Raw genomic sequence first — 24,354 nt, forward strand, 5'->3', positions numbered from 1 at the left:
AAGTGTAGAACATTTTAAAATAGCTCAGATCCCTTTGATTTTCCTCTCCATCCTGTGTTCTCATGGACATGGACTCAATCAGGTAAATGAAACTATTGGCACTTGATGGATGTTCCACTTTGCAGTGCTTCGTGTCCCGGTAACTCTGTCCTGAGCTGAACACTTCCCTGGGTTACTCTAGTCCCCACACTCCTGAAAGTGCTATGTGCTCAGGACCAATAGGCAGCTGTGGGATTCGGGCTGAGGGAATAATTTGCCCCTGGACTTGTGTACCAAGCACACTGGAGGAAAGGCAAGGGGACATCTGACCAAGGAATCTGCGGGTTCCAGCTTTGAGACACCACCTCTGTGCCAAGGTGAAACATGGACATCTGCGAGTTCAAAATGAATTGTAATGAGTAACAAAGACCTTTGGGTGCTGAACTATTGAAAAAATTTTGTTATTGTTTGAATTTGTATTTGAGAGATGAATAAACTAATTCTCAGTAAGAATGAAGATAATTTTCATTTTGGAAGTTCCTCTTTGAGTTAAAGCTGTCCTAATTTAAAGTGTAAAACTTGATTAATCTGTGTTACTTGATCTTAGACAAAAACCAAACAACATTACTACTAGCTAAGATTCCACTTCTTGTATTAAAATAGTTGGTGCCAATTCCATCTTGGTAACAAAAAAGAGCAGCGTATCCTTGAAGAGGTTTCACTTCCAATCTGAGTATACAGTTTAATGACTGAAATAAACCAATTCATTATTTTTAAAATTAGCTTTTTGAGTATTGTTTCATAATCATACACTTACATAGTAATGAACACTGGAAAATGTTCTCCAATAGTCACAAGAAAATATATTTCTTCAACTTTTATAATAATATTAATTATTGCAGATATTAGTGAACACTTACTCTGCTATGTACTGTTCTAAGCATTTTATTTGCATTAATTCATGTAATCTTAACAGCCTTGTAAAGTAGATGCTAATGTTATCCTGAGCTTACAAAAGAGGAAACTGAGGCACAGACAAATTAGATAATCTCTCTAAGGCCACACAATATGTAGTGGAACTGGTGGTATCTTTAATCATTTCTTCAGAATTGAAAATTACTGACTTTTTTTGCAGTCCCACCCATCCTAGTGTTCAACAGTTTTGGTATTTATTTGTTTTTATAAGTCAGTAAAACTTGTGTGTGTCTTCGTGCATTTTAATTTTTCTCACAATAAATGATAATTTATTCTTTGGATTCTTACAGAGCATTCTACTTGGACAAGTCAAATTCACCACCCAACTCTACATCCAAGGCTGCCTATGTTGATAAGGTAAAAATAGATGATAGCACTTATTTATGCTTTGACATTTACATACCTCCCTTAATTTTTCCACTGTTGTTCTTGAGCAATGTGTATGTAATTGTTAATATTTGTAGTCTCCAATTTTGTTACCTTCATAATAAAATATTTTAGATTATTCATCAAAAGTTATAACAGCTATGAATTATATTCCATCTAAAAAGATCTCTTAAAAAAGAGCCCAAGCAGTGTGGCTCAGTGGTTGAGCATCGACCTAGGGTCCAGGAGATCAAGGTTCGCTCCCAGTTGGGGCACGTGTCCGGGTTGTGGCTGGATCCCCAGTGGAGGGCGTGCAGGAGGCAGCTGATCGCTCTCATCACTGATGTTTCTATCTCTCCCTCTCTGAAATCAATAAAATAAAATAAAAACTAAAACAAAGACTCATGGACACAGAAAACAGTATGGTGATTGCCAGAAGGAAGGGGAGTGGTGGGGGGTAGAAAAGGGTAAAGGGGGGATAAGTGGTGATAGAAGGAGACTTGACTTGGGGTGGTGAACACAGTGTAATATACAGATGATGGATTATAGAATCGCATACCTGATACCTATATAATTTTTTTAACCAATGTCACCCCAATAAATTCAAAATAAATAAATAATAAATAAGTAAAAGGATTTCTTCCCACTAAACATGTTGAACTTTACGCTCGTCCCTTCGCTCTGCAGCTCCTGAGGCCTCTCAATGCCTTGGATGAGCTTTACCGGCTGGTAGCCTCGTTTATCAGGTCCAAGCGAACCGCCGCCTGTGCAAACACAGCGTGCAGCGCCTCAGGCGTGGGCCTGCTGTCGGTGTCCTCGGAGCTGTGCAGCAGGTTGGGCGCCTGCCATGTCATCATGTGCAACAGCGGCGTGCACCGGTAAGTGGGCGTCCCCGGGTGGCGGCTGAGCTGTGCCCAATTGCACTTAGTAGTTCTGGTTTACATTTTGGTGACGTGACATTATAACTGGAAACATTCAGAGGACTCAGATGTATTTGGAAGAGTTCAGAAATTAGGTAATTTTTACACAGTAATTTTCTGAGGCTATTCATACAAATGAATATAATTCCACATTTATATCGTTGTGGCCCAGAATGTTATCACCTTTATATTTATATTACAATATTTATACTTCAGGTACAAAATTATGCATTGAGCTTATGCACTGGAGGAACTTGCTTGGTAGGATGATTTTCATTGCATTTGGTGGACATTCATTCCACTCTTCAGTGGTTTGGATCCCTATTACACAATTGTGAGCTGGATACTGCCTTGGGGTTACTACTGTCTTCCCACTCCTGGCAAAATAATAGTCCAATAATATGTTGTTCCTGAAAATGCAGGGGCCCACCCAGATGGGTCCTATTCAGGTGGTTTGTTTTTGGCAACTGTGGTCTGCTTGGGACAGCTAAGGTAGGTGTATGAATTTGTATAGCTACATCAGATGCAGAAGGCGAGTGGACAGCCACAGGTCAAGTCCTTTTTTATGTGTTCCTCTTCTGCCATCTCTCCATTTTCACAAGGAAGCGAAACCATGTAGGTGGAAAAATAAGGAAGAATGTAGTCCTCATTGTCATCTGAGTGGGCAGAGAGCCTTCTGTCATCTGTCACTGTCTCTTCTTAGTTCCAAGCCAGTTAGATTTGAGGATGATGGTTATTATTTATTCAAATGTACTTGGTACTTAACTCATGTAATGGATTGCAGTTGGTTCCACTGGCTGTGTAACAAAGTGGTGACACTCAAGTTAGACACATAAAGTATGAACAACACATGACAGAAAATAATAACAAAATTAATAATAAATAATAAATAGCAATAAGATAAAAACAATTGAAAAACAACAAAAAAAAACAAGTTCATCTAGACTAGAAGAAAATGTAAATGACCTAGGAAAGTTATCAATAAAAAATAAGATTCAGAGGTAAAATAGATCTCTGCAATGGTTAGAACTGGGAAGTTTCCATGGAGAAGCTGACGGTTGAACTGGGCTTTGCTGTGTTCGATTGAAGAGGTAGAAAGGGGGAGAAAAATGATTCAGGGCAGCAGGTGCTCATGTGTGAAATTCCATTTGACTTGGTATGCCTGAATTCTAGTTTTCAAGTCCTACACAGCATGTTTTGGCTTATGCAGTATGGCAAGACTTTATTTTTCTGAAAGTAGCATTACATTTTTTTTGGTTGACAAAATATACAGAATTTCCCTTTATTTTCGTTGCTGTGTACTTTGTACTCTATTGCAAGCTTACTAAGAGCTTAATTGAAAATATTGTCTGCAACTGAATATATAAAACTATTTCGTATTTTTTATTAGCAGAAAAGTGATCTCTCCCTTATGATCAACTCATATTCATTCATTCTGGCCCTATTCATTCATTCATGTATTCATTCATTATTCATTCACTCAGTAAATATGCATCGAGCACCAGTTATGTACCAGCTCCATTCTAATGGCTGAGGATACAGCACTGAAAAAATAAAGTCCCTACTCTCATATAGTGTCCATTGCGTTGGGGGAAGCAGATAATAATGTAAACAGATACATATGTGATGTGATAGGCGAAATAAATACAAAAAGATTGGGAGTCAGAGGGGGAAAGGTGAAAGATGGGAAGAATTGGTAGCGCCTTCTGAAGAGAGGATTTCATTAGAGACCTGTATGAAATGCAGAGTTATGCAGATATTTCAGAGAAAGAACGTTCGGTCATCATAGGAAGCAGCCGTGCACAGGTGGGAGCTCAAGTGACAGTGGGCCTGATGTGTTCAAGCAACGAATGATGGCCATGGTGGCCTCAACCAGATGTCATTGCCTTGAGCGTTTGTGTTCTCCTCTTATCCCTGGCGCAAGATCATAGTTTTCTGAGGACTGGATATACTGTGACAACCTCCACATTAATTTACTGAAAGTTAATGCAATTAAATCTGCCATTTAATTCTAGGTCCATGACCAAGTTGTCCAAATTATTCTCAGATATTCCATGAGCAATCTGAGAACTTGATTGTTGTATAAGAGAAAAAGATTGCTGTCCCACAGCTATTTTACTATTGCTTTCCATTGAAAGGTGTGTTAGAATCACAAGTAACATTGGAATTTCAAAGTAGTTTGACCTTTTCCATTTCTGCGATTCAAAATAAATATAATTTTAGTTAGCTCATTTTGGAGACATTTACTGAGGTGTGGGCACAGATGCCCATGACAGATGCCGAATTGAAGGTTAAAACTATTTGAAAATGGTATGGTTTTGTTTTTCCATTATTCAGAATAAAATCTTTTAGTGAAGGCTATGGTTAGATTTTTCATGATGATACTGTGTGCCCTAATTTCTGTTGGAAACAAATTCCACATAAGACTGGTTCTAAAATGATTCCCTTAGTAATTGTAATTCAGGAAGCTAGAGAGGAACCCAGGTAGATGCACTAACATTAGATGTGGTTCCAACATAGGGGAGAAGTTCATAGTGTGAGAATAAATATTACACACACGATTTCTATTATTTGCTTTAAAAATCAAGATGAGAAGTAGTCAACAATATGATATCCATGTTAGATAGTCAATTTAATGCCTTTTCTGATTTTATTTGCAAGAAATGAATCCAAAATATTTTTAAAGGATTGCATTATGATATACCGCATATGTTTGATAATACAGAGAAGAATATGGTTTCTCAGAATGAACAGGCAGACTTAATTAGCATTAATGTCCAGGTGTTTTAATGCCAACTCGAATTAGATGGCAGAGCTGCATGCAACTCTGAATGTGAGATGAGTTGAAATAGAATTCAGGATGAATTATTAAAATCTGCTCATAGCATTTAGCCTAGCTTTGTTTTTATTAAATTCTCTTTCCTAGGGTAATCCTTTGTGTGAGTTACAATTCCACTGATGAACTTTCCTGCCCACACTCTTCAAACGTTCACTTACATTAAATATCTTCATTGCTTTTGAATAGTGAAAGAACAGGACTGTCTCTTTTTAAGATCAGGTTTTGCCTTTTAGTCAATATAAACATAGTATTAAAAAGTAGCTTAGCCTGGGCCGCATGGCTCAGAGGTTAAGCATCCACCTAGGATCCAGGAGGTCTCTGTTCGATTCCTCTTCAGTGCACATGCCCGGGTTGCGGGCTCCATCCCTGGTAGGGAGTATGCAGGAGGCAGCCAATCAGGGATTCTCTCATCATTGATGTTTCACTCTCTCTCTCTTCCCCTCTCTCTTCCTCTCTCTGAAATTAATAAAGACATTTTTTTAAAAAAAGTGGTTTAAGCCTGGCTGGGTGTCAGGTGGTTGAGTGTCAATCATCCCAGGCACCAGGAGGTAGCTGGTTCAATTCTAGGTCAGGGCACATGCCCAGGTTGTAGGCTCGATCCCCAGTGGGGGATCCTTTCCTTTCCTCTCCTTTCCTTTCTCTGAAATCAATAAATAAAAATAAAAATTTTTTAAAAACCTATAAAAAATAGTTTAATAGTGGAAAATTCCCCAAATTTCCTATCCTGACATGCCTTCTTTTATTTTCATTTTCTATCATCTCTCACAACTTCTATCAAACGACACACATTTGAACAGTTTTATTGGTATATATAGTTTAATCATCTGCTTCATGCTCATAGATCTATATGCATTTCCAAAATGTACACATCCACTTTCTCATCGCTTTTATTTGTTACATAATATTCCAACTAGTTGTTATACCACAGCTCACTCAACCACCGTAGCAGTTTAGTGGTTCCTCTTCTTATCCTTTGCACTTAAGAGGCATCTTTCTTTATGTAGCTGTTTATATTTCAATTTTATTTTCCATTAAACTAAAAGAAAACAAAAATATCCTCCAGGTGGAATTATTGGAGTTTAAACCTCTTTGCTTTATATATTATAGTTCAGGTTCCCAAAAGGATTGTCCTCACGCACAACACAGCCAGAGGCCGGGTGGTTGTAGGGAGCGTTTGGTTCGCCATTACCTTGTGCGCAGAGGGTGTTAAGACCCATTTCTGTGTATCGTGCTTCTCTTCTAAATGTGCACGGATATTGTAGCCATGTTTAAATATACACTTCTTTGCTTAACAAATACAAACATTGGAAGATCTTTTTGAATTTCATTGTCCCCCAAGATTTATGCTACATATTGTCTATCAACTTGCCTTAGAGACAACTTTACTTTTTGCCGAGGTGAATGTTTCTAACTTTTTGCCAAAGTGAATGTTTTTAAAGTATTGAATCAGCACTGTGGCTGGTAAAGTTCTCTTTTGTCCTCGTGCCAGTTATTTGTTACAGGCAGCCCGAAAGCATGCCAGCAGGATTTCTCAATTTCCCTTTGATTTCATACCGCAGCAGCCTTCCACTCTACGTGGTATTTCATTCTGTTTTAGTTCTTTATTCCCACCCCTGCTTAATAGCCAACTGTTTTTCTTTAACCGATAAAAATCAGTATTCTGCAAATGTTATAAAACCTGGGGCATGAGCCCTACCGTGTCCAACAGCAAAGATGCCGTTTTCCTCCCACTCCGTCAGCTTCAGCTTCCTTTGCCATGGGATCAAGTGGGTGGAAATTTCCAAAGGCTACCTGAAAAGATATTGTCATAGAAATTTCTATTGAGGGCAAGAAATCTGGAATCATTGTTTCTCTCTAAGGACTTACTCCAGAGGGATTTTGTCCACATACTCTCTGTATCTATTAATAATGGGGCTTTGGTAGTGTCAGAGCCCCTGGGATGGCCCTGAAGGAAGGGGGGTCATCTGAGGACAGGTCTCATGTTTCTGACTCACCTGCAGTGTCTTCAAATTAAAACCTTGGAGCTCTGCGCATGTAAATTATCTTTTATCTTCATGCTTTGTTTTGAGGGAGAATTTCTTCCAGGAAATAAGGTCCTGCATTTTTTACTAACACCCAGTGGGACTTGTGAACAGCACCATTAGGAGGGGTCCCTGCATCAGGGACTCACCAGCACCAGTCAGTGTCACCACTGCCTTCTGTTTAGAGCCACACACAGGTGTGAGAAAGAAACAGTCCATGGCAACACCGGCTACTCTCATCATTAAAAACGTAATGATGAACATCAGGCTAGCCACCAGCTGTGCATTCAGGTGTTAGACTGCTTTTTCTTTCAGACATTGTATAAATTAATTTTAACATACATAAAGTTTTAGGAACTAAAGGGATATGGATATAGATATATGAAGTTTCTAACTTAGAAGGGGTCTATTTCTAAAATGCATTTCTCATTTTGTTATTTGGAAATTGAGATATATTTTCACATTTGACAGTATTATAAATGGTGGTTGAATTCTCAGAGTCGTCCTTCTTCCCCTTCTGTTACCGAACTCAAGGGGTTCACTGCTTAGGATTTCTATTCAAGAATTAGATATGGTTGTCACAAGGTAGTTTCTTAATTGCAGCAAGTGAAGGAGACGGGATTTCTAACCCAAGCTCTGTCTCCCCGCAGATTGATCAGCTCAGCCATTGCTTATATATACTGTTTGCTTAATTACACCTTGATTTCTTCTTTGGAGTCAGCTATACTTACCCAGTTGAGTTGCTGTCAAGCTAATCCTTTTATAGCTGCATCTGCAAAATACTGTGGTCCATTTTAACATTTAGCAAGAATAGCATTGAGTAAGAACTGCCTAGACCTTAAGACCCTTGTCCTATCTAACATTTTCCCAACTAGCTGAAGCTTATATAACCCAGCATGTGACCATAGTATAGGACCCAAAGTATGATTATAAGCATTTGTTAGGAAAATGAAATCCCGGAGTTAAAATACAAAACAACTGAAGAAAACTATGTATTACCAATTCAGTTCATGAAACAGTTTTTTTTTTTCCCAAATGATGATAAACAATGTGATGACTCTCGATTCATAACAAGCAATTTTTTAAAAAATATTTTTTCAGGTAAATATCAATGAACAATTTTGAAAACCACTTTTGCTTGAACTTTAAAGGACTTTCTCTTAGCGATATTTCATTCTGTCTTCACTATGACATCGAAGGCTGAATTGACAAAATAGGCCCGATTAAAAAAATGCAGACTCTTATAATAAAAGTGGGGCCCTCAGGGTAACCTGACTTAGGCAATCAAAGTCTAATAGGGCAGGTGATGAAGCGGCATCTTTCTCCACCTGCAGTGAGGCTTGCTCTGGGGATTTCCATATGTAGGTTAGGTTCTATGGGACAGAAAAAAATTTACTGCAATAAGCAAATGTAGGTTTCAAATATATCCATTTACTCTTTGTGCAAAAAAATGATTTGAGAGATTCGGTAACAAGATTGGTAGAAATGCTTGAATTTTAAATCTCCAGAAAGATCGCTAAATAGAACAGAAAAAACACTTTTGCTTACTCAAAATACTGCACATTCCCAATAAGTTCTAAAATTATGCTCTGTAGTCAGGAATCTGAAACACATTGGTCTGAAACACTTCTTTTATATAAGGGTAGTAATAGCAATGACAGAGCTGACATTTAAAATTGTAATTAAATATAGCTATAATTAAAAAATATATATATATATAGCTATAATTTTAATTGATTATTTTACTTTAACAGTTATAACTTGATTATGATTAAATCAACTGTTCTCATTTGTTTGATATCTAATAAAATCATTAATGAATCAAAACAAAAAAATGAAAAAATAAAATTGTGTTCTAGTCTTTAGAACAGGAAAAATAAAATGCTATAATGGGGCTCTGGGAGAAAGACAAAATATATCCTACTTACAATAGAATATAAGTATGTATATATCTTAATTACTCTGCCAAATTCATAGAAACAGAGCAAAATGGTGAAATGGGGAGATATCAGTCAATGGTACAACATTTCAGTTATCCAAGATGAATAAGTTCTGGAGATCTAATGTGACTATAGTTAACATAATAACATTTATGTGTTTTATTAAGAAAAGTGCCCTCTCTGTTACAGGGGATCAAGGACCCAGGAATTGGATTTTTTGAAATCCCTGGGGACCTGTGACAATTTTCTCAAGCTTTTCATTTGTCACAAATGCATTGCTAAGCGTGACCAAGGTGGGAAAGACCAAATAGGTCAGCAGTGGTCTTTCCATATTAATGTCACAGACACTCTGCTTGTGTGTAGGCATAGCAGCCGCTCCAGGACCGATCGGTGCTTAACTGTCTGCATCAGCCCTCAGGTGTACCATTCTCCCTCTGTGTAAGGTAATAGAAGGGAGCAGGGGACGTACAACCGTATGATATTAAACAATTAGTTTCTTCCATCAGCTGCTTCATTCTAGTTGACAGTGACTTTCACAGTGGTGCTCTGTGCTCAGTGGTTAACAGTAATTAGAAGCCAGAATAAATGAGATCACCGCAGGAATGAACACTCTCTGCACAGAACAGTGCATTTTATACCAAAAAATGCAAATCTGTCATAGAGAAGAAACACAGTCTCCCTTCAATTTATTTTTACTACTTGATTGCCTTACAATCATTATGCTTATTTAACATGCTTCACATCTAGTTCCTTTTTAATCATGAACACATTCATTTTAGTATGATGGGGTCTACATTCATAGTGAAGTGGTTTGGGCTGGCTGAATTAAACTCTCCCAAAACAATGCAGCTGAGCCAAGATTGTGATTGTTGAATTATAGATGTGGGGAGCTGGAATTCTCTAAAAGCTGTCATCTACGTGATACGATTTTGGAATAATGGAAAGGGACCTGGATTTTTAATCAGAAAACTGGTTTTGAATCCTGTGTCTTGCTATGTGACTGTGGTTACATCACCTGGTCCCTTAGAGACTTGTTGGTGAAATGTGAATAATGATTTTTTTCTGAAAAAAACAATTAACACACAAAAACGTGAGGATTTAAGTGAGCAATATATGTAAAAGCATCTACCACAGGACCTGCAATAGTGAATGCTCCATTTTCTCAACCTTAATCGGTATTTCTGATAGTGAGTGAATCAGTTAGAAATATGAAATGCAGCTGTTTAAACTGATAAATCCTACTTAGAGGAAATCTTGTGAGAACTGTTTTAAAAATCACAGTAGGTGCTAAAAGAGTAGGTCTTAAATGTTTGAACTACAAAAAAGGACGTGATAATTATGTGACTTCATGCAGGTGTTAGCTAATGCTATGGTATATTATCATTTTGCAATACAGTATATAAGCATCGAATCAACACATATGCACCTTAAACTTATACAATGTTATATGCCAATTATATTTCAGTAAGGCTGGGGAAAAAGTCACAGTAACAGGCCATGACAGTTTGAACAAGGAGTATGAAAAATACAAAAGTTAACTCATCTGGTCTATAAGAAATAGACTACAGAAAACTCTGGACCCTGAGAGAGCTATTTTTTTTTTTAATATAATGTGGTTTTCCCTATCTACTGATTTACATAAACTGTTTAAAACAGATAATATAGTATGTGATTTGTACTTTTACTCATTATACAATTTAGCAATATGAATAATGGATGGATGGATGGATGGATGGATGGATGGATGGATGGATGGATGGAAAGAAAGAAAGAAAGAGACTTCTTTGTGACTCTTCCATAGTCAAATTAAGTTGGACCAATTAGCTGCAGGTCACATTTATCATAGTAAAACTATGCTAAATTTCTGAATGATGTGGAATCTGTTTTTAATATGAAATATGTCAAGAAGATTTATTCATTATAAGCACTGATACATTGACCTTTTGCTTTTCCTTTCTATGGGAAATTCATGATCTCTGCATAATTTTGGAGCAATATGTCCTCAGCAGAACTACTACTTGGAATGTCTTATGACTAAAATTATGAAACAACCTTCTTCAATGTCTGTGTTATATTTGCCTTTTTACAATGGACACTTTCCACTATGACCTTGTGTGTGTGTGTATGACTCCCAAGAAAATAGTTGTCTAAAATATTTAAAGTGGTATGGCAGCTAGAAGGAGCTAAAAAATTGAAGGTCCATATTTTCCAGGATGGCGTGAAAATATAGATTTATTAAAATTTTAATTGTCTAAGGTTAGAACAGAGATCGTGGTAGAAAGGAAAATGGTGGATCAGACAGGAAATCTAGTGCTTAATGGGACTTGCTTAGGATTCTGGCCTTTCATATGCTCCCTTCACTTTCATGGCCAGGGTTAGCAGATCGGTCTCACTGGTAATCAGAGAACTACCTACAAAAGCAGATGTTCTCCCATAAAGCCCAACTCTGTGTATACATTCATACACCATTGAAAAACCATGTGCCATTCTTCAGGATCTGGAATATTTTAGACAATGCCAGAATCAAAATGCTTCTTGCAGATGCTGAGGTTTTTTCATTAGACATTCAGATTGAGATAGTTGAGAGAAGATAAAAAGTTATGAGGCCAATAATGGCATATTCACAGTGAAATTGTGGACTTGTGGCTAGGCTTTCTTTCACAAGCTTAATATAGGAAATGGACTTGTGATGCTGTGATGGAAAATCTGAGCCTTCACTGGAAACATCACCTCTTTCCAATATTTCCCACATTGACCTAGTTGTCTCTTTTAAAATGTCTCACTTTCAAACAATTGCAAATTAATCTTGGGACCTAATCGGAATATCTGATGGTTAGTATGAAAAACAAGTATAAATGAAGCTATCTTTTTTGGATATGCTGGAAAAATAAATTTCACACATTATTTCAGTGTGGTTAGAAAAATATAAAGGTTTTTTTTAAAGCTTCATTTAGCTGGTGTAATGAGCATTGTTGATTAAAATGTTAGGATCAATAAGGACTTAAAGTTGAAGTAGAAGAGACCCAAAAAAGGAGAATGACCTGTCAAGTGACCTAACAAATGCTTTGTAAAAATTGATGTTTACACATGAACTGTCGATGGTATTTCTTGCCTTTCATTAGCATACACTGTCCTGCAGCATGCAGGTGCATGGGAAACTACAGTCTGTACTGTTATCAGACTCATACACTAAAGGTTTGTAAACACTGTGCACTACTGGAAGCTAATTATAAAACTTTAGCCTTGGGAATATGTGTTACTAGTGCTTTCTAAAGAATTCTCTGTAATATTAATGAGGAAGCTGCTTTCCAAGTCATTTAACGGCCAATGAAACATAGCATGTTTTTCCTTAGAATACAATTATGTCTAATAACGCAATTGCACTTTGTCAGGTTCCTTCTGAAATTACAGCACTGATATTTTAAATACCTTACTTCTCTTTTTCTTAATCATCAGTATCAAAATCCACCAAATATTCTAGTCTTCTGTAGTACAGCCTCATAACCTGGAGTAAGTAGGTTAGATATTCCTCACATATAAGCAATTGCATTATAGAACTTACTTTCATTTGTAGGGGAAAACTAGAGATCTAGAAAAATACATGTGTAAAACCTCAAACCATAGGCAGGCAGGTAAATGCAGACATGGAGAAGAGATAATCAAAATACTAATAAATTGAAAAATGAAGTAAAAACAATATCCACTAATATTTTTAGGAAAAACATCTAAAATTAATGAGCATTTTAATTAAATGTGTACAATAATTACCACTGAAAAAACAATTCAGAGACCAGCAGCTGAAAATATTAACATATAGTTAAACATAGGCTCTAAGACCTGCTAGAGAGACAAATGTAAAAGAACATAAAAGAAATGCCTTAAAGGGAAAGAAAAGGAGGAAGGCTCCCCATCACTGAATTCAGGGACTGAATTCTGAATTTTCTCGGGGCTATTCTGGGCACCACATTCCTGTATAACTAATTAAAGCTTCCTTTTGAAAATTTCACAGTGTGTAGATTAAGGCCAAGAAATACATTCTTTTTTCAAATCAATTCTTACCTTGGTGAATAGTAATTTCACTGTTTATTTTCTAAGATATTGAGCAGAAATCATTATAAGTCTATTATCAGTATGAATGAAAAATATTAGGAAGTCATTTTTTAAATTACATAAAATTTCAATAAAGAATAATATCTGGTAATAAAATTTATTATAATTCTGCTCACTTAGTTTTCTGTGTATAAACTTTCTCATACACATCGTTCATTATGGGTTTGTTTGAAATTTAAATACTTAATTTTGGACCCCGACGGTGTAGCTCTATAATGTATTTTTAAACAGGTATCATGTAGAAAGTCTAATGGTTCATTGTCTAGTTGTGTTGATTCTACCTGATGCGTTTTCATTTTGAAATTAGTGTAGGGGGAGGAAAATTTGATTTTCCTCTACCCTCCTGAGTTCTTAGCTGAGACCCCTGTATTAAAAGACAGATTAACAAGAGAAAAACAAACAAAAGTTTATTAACATGTATACGTCATGTAAACATCGATGCTACCCAAGAGTAAAGGAGGAGTTCTCCAAGGCGGCAGATTTGGGGGGCGGCAGCAACCCCAGCTGTCGTGAAGTGCCTAACGGGGTCCGGTGGGGTCCCTGCTCTGCTCGCAGGTGCACCCTGAGCGTGACGGTGGAGCAGGCCATCATCCTGGCCAGGAGCCACGGGCTGCCCCCGCGCTACATCATGCAGGCCACAGACGTGATGCGCAAGCAGGTGAGTGCCCCTCGCACTGCCGGCATTGCTCCATAGGACCTGGACTTGGGGCTCCTTTGTTCACCTGTGAGGTGTCTGACCGGTGCCTGGATGTGACAGGCACTTTCCCAGGCCCAGAGAGTAAGTCATGAACAAGAAACACTCCCGGGGGGGGGGGGGGCGCACAGCCCAGGTGTCTATCTGGGGTGCTCCAGGAAGCTTAGCCAGCCTGGTACAGGATGGCTGAGAGGCCACCCAAGGAGGAGAGGGGGTGGGCCGGGCACAATGAGCAGGGGTGCCTCGGGGGCTTATGCAAAGGAGAAGCCACACGTCACTTTCTGGGAAATGAGAGGGACTGACTGGGGAACGGGGTGGGAAAGGGGGAAGAACCACGGGCCTGCGTGCTCCTGGAGACCTCGCAGGGGCTTGCACCCAGACTGAGGCCGTGTGCTGTCCTGAGGATGAAGCACAGGCCTCGGATTTTCATGTAGAGGGTGAAGAGCCGCCGTGGGACTGTCTTTAGGTCTCTGAGGTACGTGTGGGTGAGAATAGACTCTTATAAAGAGAATGAACCTTCTCTACAATAATCCAAGAGTGCTCAAGTGTCGTGGCTTGGTTTTTGAAGCTTAGAATCCTTTAAAACGATGACAGCAAAAATGCGCTAATCTCCAATTTAGTGATTACTAGGAAAATGCACTTAATCTAGTAGAAAAGACACAATGAGTAGAGAGACAAAAGAAGTTGAAAGACAGCAATTTTATATTTTCCTTTGGGCTACCACAGAAAATTGATTTAACCAATCGCTCTACTTACCGACTTGGTTTGAATTGCCCAGTGACAGTGAGTGACTTAATTTTTGAGATATGCCTTTGTAATTATAACTGCTTTATTTACTAAAGACTTAGTGTATAATTCTTAAACACAAATTTGTGGAGTTTGTTTAAAAAAAAATCCCAGAGGCAGCCGTAAGCGAGGCCAGCGCTGGCCTGGGGTCTGCAGTGCGGACGTGAGGTGCAGCGGGGCACATACGTTGGTGCTTCAGGTTGTGAGCCCCAGACCTGCAAACTGAAAACCCAGGTCTTACAAGGTCCAAGAGGGATTTGTGACATGAGGGTTAGACCCATGAGAAGCATGTGACACACTGTGGTTCTGCTGGAAACGAGCAAATAGAGCTACAAAGGTAGCAGGACCGGGAGGAACTTTTTGGGATGGAAATACAGATTCAGTTTTAGAAAGTAGGTCAAGGTAAACTTGCGATTAGTCACATCTGGAGTGGGATTTGGGTGCTGAGACATGCAGAAAGAGACTGACCTTTCTGTCTCACTCTTGCTTTTAGATTAAATTTGCAATCAGACTTGCAGAAGCCATCTCAAAATTGTGGTTTATGGTGGACTATATTAACCTTTTTTATAATAATCTAGTGAGGGGGTGATGATGAGTTGGAGCCATATACATTCTAAGTATATAGACTTAAGCACTCAAAACCTTTAACTTCTTGTAACTGAAAATGGGATAAAGAAAATAGAAAACAAAAAAACAGTATTTTGTAGGTCTTGATGACTTATTTAACTGGAATTCTATACATATTACATTTGTTCTAATACATGTTACTATATATCTGTAAAATACAATTTTAAAAGACTAAAAAGTTAATGAACTCCTTATGAAACCCCGAATGATTTTTCATTTGCACTGTTTTTTGTTTTTTTTTTTGTATTTATCACTCTGTCTTCCTCTTATTTTTTGGATAAATACATTTAGAACCCTAACCCTTCCTTTGCTGCTTGCTTCTCTGCTCCAAAGTTTTATGATCTCTCCGAGTGCTTGTGAGAGACAAAAATTGAGCTCTCCCTCTTTGTGAGAGATTGTGGAGCCTGGCCCTCTCTTTAGAGACACTGGGGTAGACTTTTGCCATATTCCTTCTGTTACTTTTTTCAGGGAGCAAGAGTCCAGAACACAGCAAAGAACTTGGGAGTCAGAGACCGGACCCCGCAGTCTGCTCCCAGGTAAGTGACTTCCCCTGTCTGCTCTTTCCCAAAGGGCTCTCCACCCCCTCCCAGGCAGTGTCACTCACAGCTAATGCAACTGCTTTTAGACTATGCCCACTGTAGAAGTGACTATAGTCATAGAAATTGGCCTTGTAAACATTTTGTGGCTAAATCTGACTAGGCATAAATGCTCTCAGGATGAAATGGAATTTTAGCTGAAGCAAGCTTAGAGGTAACAAGTGAAGTCTTGACATTATTTAAATTTTACAAGTTTCATTATGAACTCAAAGACAAAAGTCCACACAGTTCCTGTGAAAATTTATATTCCAGCTGTGCCAACCTACCAAAATGCTATTTTCATTTCTACTGTTCTGACTGCACATGCTGTTTGTTCCCTCTGGCATGATTGCCTTTCTCATCTGTGTCTGTATGAAAAACTCCTATTTAACCACAAAACCCAGCTTAGATATAGTTTCCTCCTTGAAATCTTGGTAGTTTCCTTCCTCTTTATGCTTTGTCAGCATCTTGTATATTGATCGATTGTAGCATTGATTGTGTTATAATATATTGCTACATGTCTCTTTGCCCAACATGAATAATGAATTCTTTGGAGTCAGGGAATATGTTTTTTCGATTTTGTTTGTTGCTCTTCATAGTGCCTATGTACAAATATCTGAACTGATTTCAAGAATGTGTGAATAAATGAATGAATGAGCTTTTTGTTTTTTAGCAAACCAAATATTCACAGTTCACATATCATCATAGGAAAGGACTTTAATCCACCTTTAAAATAAATGAACATGGGAACAGCCATCAAAGAAATGTTAATTTGATTTCCCTGGTGACATTAGGATAGGTGGCCATCTGTCTTGAAGTAGGACAAAATTAAGTAATTTCTTTTACATTTGATTGTTTCTATACATTTGCATTTTAATAAAAAGTAGGCTCTTCTAAGCACTGTTGCAGTCAAGACACTCTTTATTTCTATGTACAAAGCAGTTACCAGAGTTAGAGTGATAATTGCAGTGTTTATGAAGTTACATTTCATTCTGGAAAACTATGTGGGCAGTGAAAGTACTTTCAAAAAACAAAACATATTTTCCCCTGAAAATGGATGAAGCACTCATGTTCTAATTCCATTTATTTTTAGTGCTGACTCCTATACCTATTTAATCCTCAAGTCTTGTTAATGTTATCTTCCATGGTTGATTAGATTAGAATCTAAGACTTTCTTTGCTAAATAATCATTCCTGTAGGAATTCGCTCTCTAGCACCAGGAGCAGACATGGTACATTCGGATCATAGACCCAGGGCAGTGTTAAAATTACAATAAGAAAATGACATAATAGCTAAGCAAGGTTCTCTTAGCTAGAGTTTATAAACAATAATAAACAGTGAGAGTAGGATAAGACTTCAGCCTCCTAAATCAATAAACCAATAGCAGGCTGAACACAAGAAAAGAAACTGATGGACTCACTCTTTTCTTTATTGGGTTATGTTTTAAAATACTTGAAATGAAACACAATAAAATGTGCCAGCTGTAAAGTTGACATTTTTTTTTACAAGGGAATAATGGCCCTGAGAGAGAGAGAGAGCTAGAGTAGTTTTTATATTTTATATTATTTATTCTTTCATTCACTCTACAAATATTTATTGAGGACCTAAGAAATACAAAGCACTCAGCTATCCACTATGCAGAAGGTAAATGTGAGATAGAAATCGTTTCATCTCTCAAGGAGCTTTCAGTTAAAGAGCTGAGATGAGCAAAATGTAACTATAAGGAGAAGTAGAAGGTGAGAGAGTGCTAAGGTCCATAGAGGGGCTGGGATTCCCTCCCAGCTGGGAACCAGAATTCCTTCCCCAAAGACATCGAATGAAGAACACATTCGGCGCTTATGGTCAGGGCATCTATAGGCAAATCTGGGGTAATGTTTCTGCAAATATCTTCATGGAGATAGTGTTTGCTACCTCTGCCTGAGATAATATTTGGTTCTAATGTCCAACCAATCTCTTCATAGTTTCCTAAAACCATTCACTTTCTTTTATTTTTAAAAATTCACTCAGCATATCTATATTGAATTTCAGCTATGTATTTGTAGGTGTCAGGTGCTTTGTTAAAAACTAGGGATACAGCCTCTTCCACCATTCACAGATGTGCACAGTAGAGTGACAATTGAATACAATAAAAATAGTATTCCCAGTCAGCATGGGAATAGATGTCCTCTGCAGCTGATGCAGTGACACCAGTGCCTATGGACACATCACATTCTGAGATTGACACCTAAATCCCTGTGATTGTTGGTCGAATGTGCTTTAAGAATGGTGCAAAGTGTGGCTGGAGACATAGGCAGGGGCTGGGACAGGAAGAGACTTGGATGAGATATTGAAGGGTTTTGATTTTAACTTGAAGACAATAGGGATGTATTAGTAAACAATCTTCCTATCTGGAAGATTGAAGTCTTAGAATTTATCTCTGGCAACATGAAGAGGATCCGTCAGAGGAGAGCTAAGACCGAAGGCAGGAGCTTGGAAGGAGATTACTGTACTATTGAGGATGAAGATGAGAGGATAGATTAGAGAGGCATTTAGTAGACAGAATTAATAGTCTTTGGACACTAATTGGATGAAGAAGGTTGAGAAAAGGAAGATCCTAGAATGGCCACCAACTCTTTGGCTTGGATGACAAGGGGTAGATGATTGTAGTCATTGAGATAGTAGATCCAGGAAAAAGAGCACGTATAGGGAAAAGATGATGAACCCAGCCTGGTACTATTGAGACTAAGGACCAAGGGAGCATCCATGTGGAGATGTCCTTGTGGGCAGTACGGATGGGGCTCTTCCCCCTCCTTTCATACATTGGCTCTTCAGAGCAATAAGCGTATCTTCACCAAGAACCAAAGATTACATTTCAGTTGGAATGGCACACGAGTCTGTTTTTCTATTGCATTACAAAATCTATAAACGACTGTGTAAGGAAAGCTTGACTTTTGTTTATTTGTATAATTGGGAGGCAGCATACTATAGTGGTTAAAAGTGACAAGGTGGTTTAAGTCTCAGCTCCTGGTACGTGACCTTATTTAGTCAGGTTATTTGTCCTCTGAGACAGCTTTCTCGTTTGTACGTTGGGGAAATTGCTTTGTGACAAGTGTTATTATTGGACTTTAGCCTTGGAAGAGGCATTTGCTTTGTGGTTTTCTTTAACACAACTTGTATTTTGCCATGTACACAGTTGCTATAGACTGCAACTTGAAAGTCCTATTCTGCAGATTTAGGTTTGAGTTGGAAATACCAGCCCCAACAGGAAAAGAAGAAAGTGGAGCCAGGCCACTTTTGTGCAGGGCCACTGGTGTGCATGAGTGGAATGAGAAAAGCAAGAGCCCCCAAGTGTTGGGCAAAGACCTCCCATAACCTAACAATTTAGCTGCCAAAAACCAAATGCCTTGGTGTAGAGTAAAAGTCCAACTCTTACCCATTACATTTTATTTCCAAATTCATCTGCTTTCCTAAATTCCCAAAGCCCCACAATTTCCATTACAAATGTGTCTGAACTCAAAGAACCCTGAGTCGCTTCCAAGAAGCCTCACAGAAGCTGAATCTGCCCAGCTTTGCAGTACCCAGAGCTGTTATTTCATTAGGTGATCACAGGCAGTAGCCTGTTCACCAGTTTGCAAGGCAGACAGACATTTCAAAGACTTGCCTATCCAGTGGCATTACTTACATCCTGTGGGAACATGCAGTTCAAAGTAATGGAACGTGGTGGCTCAGCCCAGCACTCACCAGGTGGGACATGCCCACCCAACGCCGGGTATGCTCGGCGGGAGCACAGCCCCCGGGCCTTCTCACTCCTGGGGCAGTGCGGTTGGGAAATGAGAGGACAGGCGTACAGGGAGAAAAGAACTTTCTGATCAACCTGCTGTTCCAGCCCTGGGAATGCAATTTGAAGCAACACCATGTCTTTTTGCTGAAAAAAAGCAGCTTTGAAGTCTATCAGCTCATTTTAAGGTTTTTCTTTTCCCCAGGAAAGATGAAATCAGCTTTTCTGATATGCAATGTCCTTATTTCCGTACTCATTTTCTTCCATGGAGAGGGCACGTGGAGCAGTAACCGCCCTCCAGACTTGAAATACATTTTACAAACCTCTACGGCAATAACTGCTTGCATGTGTTTCCAGGCTAGGAAAGTTCATTTTGTTAACTAGGTTTCTACCTCAATATTAAATCCTCCTCATTCTTCCTCTTTGATTTAGAATTAGCATGGGATTAAATGTTGAAGGGAGAAGAAATTGTTAATTTGCTAAATTTGTCAACAGCTCATTGAAGCTGCGTTCAGTTTAATCTGTAAAAGGGAGTGAATGCCGCAGCTATCCCTGGGTTTGCAGTGCTTTTTAAAAGAAGCAAAGGAGAAACCTACACCTTATTTTTTACACCATCCAACTAAGCTCTGAAGGAGAACCAGCGTGGCCATGGATGGGCACAGCTGAGGACCACAGGCGGAGTCCAACATCCAGCCACCTTAGGCCAGCTAATGCTCTCTCAACCATGCCTTCAAACATGAGTATGCCCTGTGCCGTCACTGTTGCAGCTCTGTCCCCCTTTCCTTTGTTCTGGAGTTAGGATTCTACCATTCAGGGGAATGTGGAGCACTAGAACTTTTGTAATCCGAGGTCAGTCCCCTCAACTTGGTCTCGAGGCTGTACGGTCTCAAACAACAAGACCTTCCCATCTCCCAGCACCTCCCCCAGTTCAGATGGGTTCCTAGACCCACGTGAATCTCCACCTAATTCGATTGACAGGCGAAGGGAGGAAAGGCAAAGCTGGACATATGTTTCCTAGGGAACACCAGCTAATTGCACCTTTGATGTTCAGTACTCGGGACTCTGCCCCGGCAGCCATTCCACAGCCAACTGCCTGTACCACCAGATGGTTCCAAATGAAGCAAACTTCTAAAATTGGTCATAAAATCAGTAGATCCCTATGAGGTAGATGTTATTTTGGTACAAAGACAGTCATGATAGACATGATGACGATCATTATCATAATAATATCGTCTCACGGGCACTGGAGCAGAGCAGCTGGTGTAAACAAGGCATCGTTGCTCAATCGGTCATCATACTTATGTGCACATTGGTGTTTTCTAAATAATAGAACCGAAATTTGGGAGTTTGCTAATTCATATGCTATTTTTAGTGAAACAGGCAATATGGTCATGCTTCCCAAACCAGTAAATTATTGTCAGTGTGTTTATTATACTAATGTGTTTGTGATACTAATGAAAACATCTCAAGTAACGTCAGTATGTAAGGCCACTCTCACACTATCTCATGCCCCCTCCAGGCTGTACAAGCTGTGCGAGCCGCCTCCCCCGGTTGGAGAAGCATGAAGAGAACCTCCAGGAACCAGGCGAGCAGAGCTCCTGAGCCTTGGACTAGACAAAGGACAGCCTGGCTAAACATTCTCCACCCGATGAAAAAATGATTTTTCCTTCTCTCAGAATCTTTCACCATGGCATAATAACTAATGATCAGCTCGTACTTAGATATTTGTGCTGGGAATGGATAGACCTGCATTCAGACAACTCAGTTTCACAAACTAATCCCTCTATGTATTGACATGAACTATTCATTTTTAGGGTAAAAGTCATCCCTGGAAATTACAGGAAAAATGTCAGAGAAAAAAATTAACCATCGTGCCTCATCTCTCATTTCTCAAAATTACTTCATTGTGTTTGGTTTCATCTTCTCCGAATGGGAACACATAATAATGGATCTTTCCATTGGAAGATGTCTGTCACTGAAGACACGTGGCCACATTTTTTCAACTGTGCAGAAATGTTACAGAAAACAGACTGGTGACCTAATTCCCAGTCCACCATGTGCATCAGAGGAAGTAGTTTCTGGGTGAAAGGTGAAGAACATGCTTTCCTCTTTCAAGGGGTGTTTTGGTCAGTAGAGAAGAAGAGAGCCATTGAGGCCTCCAGCAAGACCTTCTTCCAGCTGCTTTCAGGTGTTCTTCATGTTCTTGGACACTTCCAATGGCCGGTGCTGTCCGGGGTCTCTGAAGTGGGCATGGCTTCCTTGGGCCATGTGTGCTGGTGCTGTTAGATGTGGCCAGGGCTGGGAAGAGGCAGGGATTGGGGAGGTAGAAAGGAAGACTAGGGTCAAGGAGGAAAAAAATAAGTCTATTTAAAAACTCAACCTTTAACTTAGAGAGATACCAAAAGCTCTTAAATTTATTAAGGCTTTCATATAAGATGTCAGACTCTCAAGATAATACACCATGTCCAGTATTCTTCTATCAAGGTGTATGTATAAGGTTGAAAATAAAGCTTTATTTGTTTAACATTGAAAGGTCTATTTGAGACCTTGATAATCTATGGAAGCACAAGGCGTATTTTGTGCTCAATGTTTTCATTTTAACATTGATAAAATAACATTGTTTTTAGCATAGTGAATACAGTAATATTGAATTTAAGTTCACAATTTTCAAAATAATTAAAATGCCTTTATTGTGATTGCTATAATTTTATGACTTTAGACTAATATAGTATGCGAAATGCTTTTCATAACTAAAGTATATTCAAACCATTATTAAATTTTAATTTATAAAATTTGTTCATGGTTTTCAAGCTATCATTAAAAACCTTTATCACTAGCAGTTGTGTATTAAGTAACAAAAATACTGTGTTTACATATGTATGAGATAGTCATGTACTGGTCAAAGTAATAATTATTGTTATTTGACACAGAAGTTCTTAAGACTTTTGCAGTAAGTTCGTAGTTATGATGAAAAATAAAGAAACTAATATCAGAGTTTTTGAAGAAAAAGTTGAACACTTTGAATGTAATAAAGAGATGACCTTAACATAAATATCTATATTAAGTATAGTCTTAACTTTTAGGGGTTTAACATTCTCAATACTATCAGCAAGTGATCCTAAAGGTCCATGATACTGGCAAATTGTGATTTTTCCCAGACTGAAAATTTGAGTATGTTCTTTGTAGGGCTAATGAGTGAGCAAAACTGATTAACTAGCAGGTACTTTTCATATTGTCATTAGTGTTTACTAATCACTATCCTGGAAGCAGTAATCGCTTAGGGGGATGAAAGGGTCATTTAAACATTCCAGTCACACTTCGTTATATTTCATGGGGGAAATTATCCATTGTTGTGGTATGTATAAGTTAGCATCTTTTTAAGGACTTACATTCTTTGTAATATAATGTTTTTAGTACTATTTTAAGGGTTAAACATAGTGTAAGGATACCATCAACTTTAATAAGTGCTTGGCATTTATTAAATGCTCCAAAGTTAATAATACTTTATATTATCATCAGTCATTGTTATTTTTTATTATATTAAAATTGTAGATAACAGTTAAGTGATGACTATGTGCCAACCACGTAGTAATTACTACGTCCAGGTGCTTTGCCCATACTTTTGTTACTGCTTCACTAATCCTCCTGATGCTGACTCGAGGTGATACTCTTTTCATAACCCACTTTTTACAGTTGAGGAATCGAAGCAGAGATTGGCCAGTGACTGGCCCAGTGATAGAACCAGGATCTGAACCCAGGAAGCCTGCCTTCTTAATGCATTACGCTTCTTATTACCACCAGAACTGTTGTAATGTTACCAATTATTTGTTAGTAAAATAGGAGTTATGTGGAGTGTGTTGTCATTCAATTATACATGTTATATTGAGAGAAAAACTGAATGGAAATATGTAAAATGCCTTTAACATGTAAAAATCTTAGGATTGCCGGGACTTTTACCATTCTGAATACACATCACATTTTCAGGTAACCCAATGCTGTTGCAGTTTGAAAAAACTAGGTATATTTTTAAAGTCTGGAATAGTACATCATATAAAATTTGACTATGGTTCCAAAGCAGTGGTAACAGTAAAAAATGTCTAATGAATGAATAAAAACAATTTTTCAATGCTATGGTATACCTCTGAGTGACAGTGGACAGTTAACTGGCCTTGAGTTTTTAGAACAGGTTTACATAAATGCTCATATACTCCTCTGTGACTAGTGCACCTTTAAGCGTTGCTAACACCTGCCAACAAGTCTTCCAAGTTCTGGGTTTGGACATCTGCCTCTCACCACCTAAAAAGGGAGGCCATGCATAGAAAATATGCTTCTTAACTGGGGACCAGATTCAAAAGTGCGTGTTAACTAGTAACTCCCAGTCAATACACCTTAAATATTTTATCTTACAAAGATTTCTAATTTCACGCATTACAAAATTTAATATAATATTAGAAGTATGAGCAATTTTAGGAGACTAGAATTTTACATATATTCCCGCTACTATTTAACAAGGGAAAAAGAATTGGAAGAAAGGAAACTTTTGTACTATTTTGCCTTATATTGTAGCACAGCGGTCCCTCGGTTTTCGGATGCAATCCGTTCCGGAGACTGTTCGGGTTCTGAAACGTTCGGAAACCGAGGGATCACCAGCCGACAGCTGGGCTTCAGGATCTTGCCCTCAGCAGAAGCCTCGTGGCGTGTTCGACTTCCGAGGCCTGTTCGAAAACCGAAGCATTTCCTGCCGGTTTACGGCGTTCATCAATGG

At 38.5% G+C, this 24,354-nt stretch overlaps 1 protein-coding gene across 1 annotated transcript in view; it reads left to right on the top strand.

Moving 5' to 3' along the window:
• Nucleotides 1-22,598, top strand: part of PREX2 (phosphatidylinositol-3,4,5-trisphosphate dependent Rac exchange factor 2) — a 179,432-nt gene extending 156,834 nt beyond the window's left edge. Inside the window, exons 36-40 of the mRNA XM_087825421.1 lie at nt 1,245-1,311; nt 2,008-2,198; nt 13,706-13,808; nt 15,726-15,793; nt 21,109-22,598. Of these exons, the coding sequence (XP_087681547.1) occupies nt 1,245-1,311; nt 2,008-2,198; nt 13,706-13,808; nt 15,726-15,793; nt 21,109-21,154 (475 nt within the window). The 3' untranslated portion in view covers nt 21,155-22,598. The remainder of the gene's footprint in view (nt 1-1,244; nt 1,312-2,007; nt 2,199-13,705; nt 13,809-15,725; nt 15,794-21,108) is intronic.
• Nucleotides 22,599-24,354: the final 1,756 nt, after the last annotated feature.

Source organism: Miniopterus natalensis, chromosome 16 (genome assembly GCF_054644295.1).
Source record: "Miniopterus natalensis isolate mMinNat1 chromosome 16, mMinNat1.hap1, whole genome shotgun sequence".
NCBI classification, from domain to species: Eukaryota; Metazoa; Chordata; class Mammalia; order Chiroptera; family Miniopteridae; genus Miniopterus; species Miniopterus natalensis.